Source organism: Octopus bimaculoides, chromosome 24 (assembly GCF_001194135.2).
Source record: "Octopus bimaculoides isolate UCB-OBI-ISO-001 chromosome 24, ASM119413v2, whole genome shotgun sequence".
In the NCBI taxonomy this organism is placed as follows: domain Eukaryota; kingdom Metazoa; phylum Mollusca; class Cephalopoda; order Octopoda; family Octopodidae; genus Octopus; species Octopus bimaculoides.
This window is the reverse complement of record NC_069004.1, coordinates 13559256-13565109: the sequence shown is the minus strand read 5'-3', so window position 1 is coordinate 13565109 and position 5854 is coordinate 13559256. Positions and strand designations below refer to the sequence as shown.

The 5854-nt window shown below is 28.4% G+C and overlaps 1 protein-coding gene across 11 annotated transcripts in view; it reads left to right on the top strand.

Moving 5' to 3' along the window:
* The window catches only part of LOC106875466 (histone-lysine N-methyltransferase, H3 lysine-79 specific), a 181886-nt gene that overhangs the window by 108663 nt on the left and 67369 nt on the right, over positions 1-5854 (top strand). For 3 of the 11 annotated variants that reach the window (XM_052976324.1, XM_052976327.1, XM_052976322.1), the window contains one exon: positions 3501-3566. The exons of the other annotated variants lie outside the window; for them this stretch is intronic. In XM_052976324.1, coding sequence (XP_052832284.1) covers positions 3501-3566 — 66 coding nt within the window. The remainder of the gene's footprint in view (positions 1-3500; positions 3567-5854) is intronic. 11 annotated transcript variants of the gene reach the window in all.

The window sequence follows — 5854 nt, the reverse complement described above, 5'->3', positions numbered from 1 at the left end:
TATATATATAATAATAATAATAAAAATATAAATAATATATAAATATACGCATATATCCATACATATATGTACATACCTACATCTATATGTATACATACATGCATATATGGGTACAGGACATCAAAAAAACGTTAAACACAACAAGAAACGAAAACAGAAAATGAACAGGCTATTGCAGTATCTTGCCCTATATCTTGATGGCAAATTTGGAGTCCTTGGCAATATGCAGTGGCGCCCAGTTCTAGTATTTGTGTAACTCTCGATGCCAAAGTTTGGGACAAGTCCTTCCAGGATCTTCCAGATGTATATTATGGCATATCTCTCTCTCCTACGCTCTAAGGAATAGAGTCTTAATCTCTTGAGTCTTCCCAGTATATGGTGCATAGAGGCTATCTTCTTCGTGTAGCTTTGTTGGATTGCCTCAAGTTCTGAGATTAGTTTGACATTGGTTGCTGACCATAGCTGAGAGCAATAGTCAAAGTGGCTTAGGACAAGTGTCCTCCAGAGGACCATCATGGTTTCCTGATCTCTTGTTCTAAAAGTTCTAAGAACCCATCCAGTCAGCCGCCTGCATTTAATTGCCAATTTAGCAAAATGCACATGGAAGGATGCATCATTACTCATGTAAATGGCCATGTTTCGCACTGACTGTGCCTCTGGAATTGCAATTCCTCGAGGTCTAGTGTATTTAATTGGTATTGCATTCAGTTTTGCATGCTGATAGCTCAAGGCTTGAAACTTTCCAGCATTAAACTGCATGCTGTTCTTTTCAGCAAAGTTTCTCATGTATTCCATTTCCCATTTTGATCATTTATTATACAGTCAACACAGGAATTCCCTTAGTAGATCCAGCAACAATTGTAAAAATCTGTGGATGAAATCATGTAGCCATAGGCAATGAACGTGCTTCACCAGCTAACTTCTAGGTACATACCCAATGCTTAAATAATTACTGACACACACACATATATGCATGTGTGTGTGTATGTATATATATATATATATATATAGATAAATAGGCACTCTTACTAAAAGACACAAATGCACATGTAGAGATATACCTGTATATCTTTATACAGGCAGTGCAGGCGTAAGTATACGATTGAGAGGTTAACTTTGCAACTAGGTGTTTTCAGGTTTAGTCTCACTGTGCAGCACTTTTGGCCAGGTGTGAGTGGATTTGCTAGATGGAAACGTAAAAGAGATTGTTGCGTTTATTATTGTGTGTTTGTGTGTGCGATTTTGATCGCGTGTATGAAAGTGCAAGGAGCTGTGATGTCAGTCTCTCCTGTCAACCATTCATACTTTGTGCATGTGCAGCTATGTGATATACAATGAGGAAATGAACGAGTGATGTGCACACGTGTGTGTGGATATATATATATATATGTATACAAAGAAATATATTACTTATACACACATGTATATATGATATATTTACATACATGTAAAATACATATATGTTATGTATAGCATATATAAATATATATATATATACACATACAATATATGTATATATTATAGGAATATCATAGTTATTGATGAATTGTACTGTTGATTTCTCATTTACGATTAATAGATATGTTTCATGCTCACAAATGTTTCTATGATTTGAATAAGAGTTCATTCAAAAAGCTACATTTATCAAAGCTATTTTTTGCAAATATCTTTTTCAATGTTGTGTAAGCATTTTTCAACTGATGACTTATTTTCATTTTTTTTTTCCCTTCCCTTCCTTCCGTGTAATTTTTTCCTATTCAAAGACAGTTACCAGAAAGTTGTATTGATGTAGAAACTGTTCTCATTTGTAATTCGTTATTTTATATATACATACACACACACATATACATACATATGTATGTACATATATATATATATATATATATATATATATATATATATATATTTCTATATGTATACATCTATATGTATATTTGTATATGTGAATTTATATATGTACATATATATATATATATTTATATATGTATATATATTTATATATGTATATATATATTTATATATGTATACATTTATGTATGTGTGTGTGTGTGTGTGTGTGTGTATATATATATATATTTTTATATGTATATGTGTGTATGTATATATATACGTATATATATATATGTGTATATGTATTTATGTATATTTATGTATGTATATATATTATATATGTATATATATTCATATATGTATGTATATATATTTGTATTTGTATATATATTTATATATGTATATATAGTTATATATGTATATATATATATATATTTATGTATGTATGTGTGTGTATGTGTATATATTTATATGTGTATGTATATGTGTTTATGTGTATATATATATTTATGTATATATATTTATGTTTGTTTATATATGTTTATGTGTATGGGTGTGTGTATATTTATATATATTTATATATGTATATGTGTGTATATATATTTATACATTTATATATGTGTATATATGTATGTATATATATGTGTGTGTATATGTGTATATGTGTATATACATATTTATATATTTATATATATTTTTATATACATCCATATATGTGTTTATATATATGTATATATGTGTATATATATATATGTATATATGCGTATATATATATATTTAAAAGTATTAATGAAAATAATTTGGGTGGATGGGTGTTAAGAACAAACAAACATTCGATCTTAAATCTTCTTTCCTGAACAATTGGATTATTATTGTGTTGGTAAGAAGCCCTCCATACATCACATTACAAGAAGGTATCAGTTGTGTATAGTTTTTTTTGTTTTTTTTTGCATTATATATTTTTTGTGTTCGATATCCAATATGTAAGATTCTTATTACTCACAACCCAGGAGTCACTGAAATTAGCTAACTATTGCAAAACGTTTATCCTTTTAAAATTTGTAATTCGTAAACGCTCTATTGCTCTAAGTAAAAAAAAAAACAAAAAACAAATTATTAATTCTTATTAATTCGATTGATTATTATTATTCTATGATTATTTCTGAAACTATCTTCTCTTTTGGATCTGATGGATTTAGAATTATTTATTCATTTACAATTTTTTTTTTTTTTTAGTTTTGCTTCAGTACATCTGTTTTAAAATTTCACAAATTTTTTTGTAAATTAAATCATTTTTTTTTTACCCCATCTGTTTTCACTTGTGGAATGATGTGACATAGTATTTGGTGACTTCTTCCTCAATTGACTTATATTTTCATCGCAAAATTCAAAATTTCTTTGGCTGAAATGGATTCTTTGAAATCTGAAACATTTGTGAAACAGTGTGATTATAGGAATCCTTTTGGAATCCAAAATATTTTATTTACTATATAATTACTATTATTAATATTTTTTATTATTAATATTATTAATATTATGATTAAATTATTATTATTATTATTATTATTATTATTATTTTGATAGTTCTAATTATATATGTATTATTGGCTTTTAACTTATTTTCCCTAAATTCAGTGTTTCCAATCTCTCTTTTTCTTCTCAAATGCAAGATACGGCCATGTTTTGTAAGACTGGCTATGATCTCTGAAGGATACAGTGCCATTGCAGCATGCCAGGTGGTGAATTCTGAGGACCTCATTCATTGCACCAATTGATTTCTCACTTTCAGCATTCTTCATTTGAGTTTTTGGTTTTGTGATTTTGGTTCCCTCTTTTCTGTGTTGCATGTGTAAAAATGATACTTTCATTAGTATTCATCAGAACTGCTTTCCTCATGGACAGTCATAGTAGTACTACATGAACTGGGAGTAAACTAGCTGTAGTTTCTCATCATTGTCTTTGTGGTTCCACTGGACAACTAAGAAACTACATTTTACATTAGAAGCTCTTGTGATGATGATTTCCATTAAATGAACTAGAATTAAAGTAAAAACCATTTTCATCATATTTCTATTCCATTTGCTGATCTTTTTAATCCTTTGTTTTCTTAAAGTTTAAAATGACAAAATAGTGAAGAATTGCTTCCCTTGCTATAATATCCCCCAGACCAATTTGGAAACCTAAAGTATTTATTACACATTATCTTAGTTGGTTTGCTCATCAAATGGTATCTAGATGTCACGTAAATGTCTATGGTTAGTTGTGATAAAACTGAATTATTTAACATAAGATAACATTCATAAAATAACAGTGAAATAGATTAGCAAAGTCAGTTGATTTTTTTTTTTCGGATTTAAAAGAAAAAGAAAAAAATTAAACAATGTAGAAATGGGAGAAACTTGAGGTTGCTATGATGTTATAAGTTCCATGAGAAATGGTTATTTTCCTTTTTGTTTTCCTCTTAGATCAGTTCTTGATTTCTTCAAAATAGCTTCAATTTTGGTATTTCTGTATCTTTTCTTTTTGTGCAATCCCAAAATAGCTTATTAAGGTGTGAGAAACAAATTTAATGCGAAAGAAATTTTTTTCCATCTTTAATTATCTGTCCTCTTTTATAAAATATTTCTCTTTTATAAAATATTCCATCAGATTCCACTGGGAGGTTTTCTTAGCATTGAAGATATTCTATATATATATATATGATTCTTTAAAGTCAACAGTCAGTTAATAGAACTCTGTAATAATAATCAGTCATTTTTTTTTTTTTAGTTATTACATATACCTGATACCTTTTTGTCAAAGTTAACCATTTCCAACAACATACATGCAAACACTGTAGAATCGTAAATATTTAGGTGGTACATAAAAGTAATAATCATTCCTCCCTTCTGGTATTTTCTTCAAATATTCATCTTTTAGATTTTCCTGGCCTTGGCAGATTTCAAAGTTTTCTTTTCATTTCATTCTTACAGTTCTCACTTTTTAAACTTATAACCAATAACGAGGATCGTATTTTTTCTAAATAGCCTATGCACACCTCTTAGAAATTCTAATCTGGACTCCATTGTTTTTCTTCTACACTTTAAGTTTCCTAAACATTTTCCCTCTCACATCAATCATTCATATCTTTGCTATTCATTATTATATTTGCAGTACATGTCACATACAAAACACACACATACACACATACATCAATGCATCAACTAGTATTTTCAGCTACATAACACGTCCTTCTAAAGTTGGAAATTTTTATAGGTTAATTTTTCTTCTCTTTTATCTTATTTCATCTTAGTTGATAGAGCCACCGGTTCTCATGTTTATCCATAATCCCTGTGACTGAGCCTTTTCTTAAGATGTTTTACTTTTAGTTCGGGACTATACACTATTAATGAGCAAAGTTTCCTTTAAGCATATCTGGAGAAAAGTAACTCGGTTATACTAGTGTGGGAGGTAACAAGATAGCTGGTTTCATTTGTTATATAACTTAACCGTATTAAATCTACTTCATTTTTCACAGTTTAGTATTTACTAGTAAAACAGTTTTAAAATCAAAAATGGGCAAAATCAGTCCAGTCTGGTCTGAGCATGCTAGTTGAAACCAAAGAAAGAGTATTAGTAGTTTCAGCTTGACCTCAGTCAATGTTGTGATCTTGTTTTAATTTGGGCAAACAAGATTTATAATTTGCCTTTATTAGATTCAGATAATTCTATAGAAAAAAATTTAATTTGAAATAATTAAGGCTTTTCATTTCATATGCGCATTATTCTATTTTCTTATTATTTATCATATGACAGTTTTTAGTTCAGAAATAATTTTCCTTTAGTGTGCAGGATAATATATTAATAATGATAGTAAGAAAAATTAGTCAGTTATGGAGTTTTCTGTTCTATGTTATTTATATACAGATGTAAAAAGTCTCTAAATATTTTTAAGGAGGTGAGATGGGAATATTGCTTAAATCCTAAGAAAAACTCAACAACTTTTTTATATCTGTGTATAAATAAATTCCTTTTGACTGGTTTT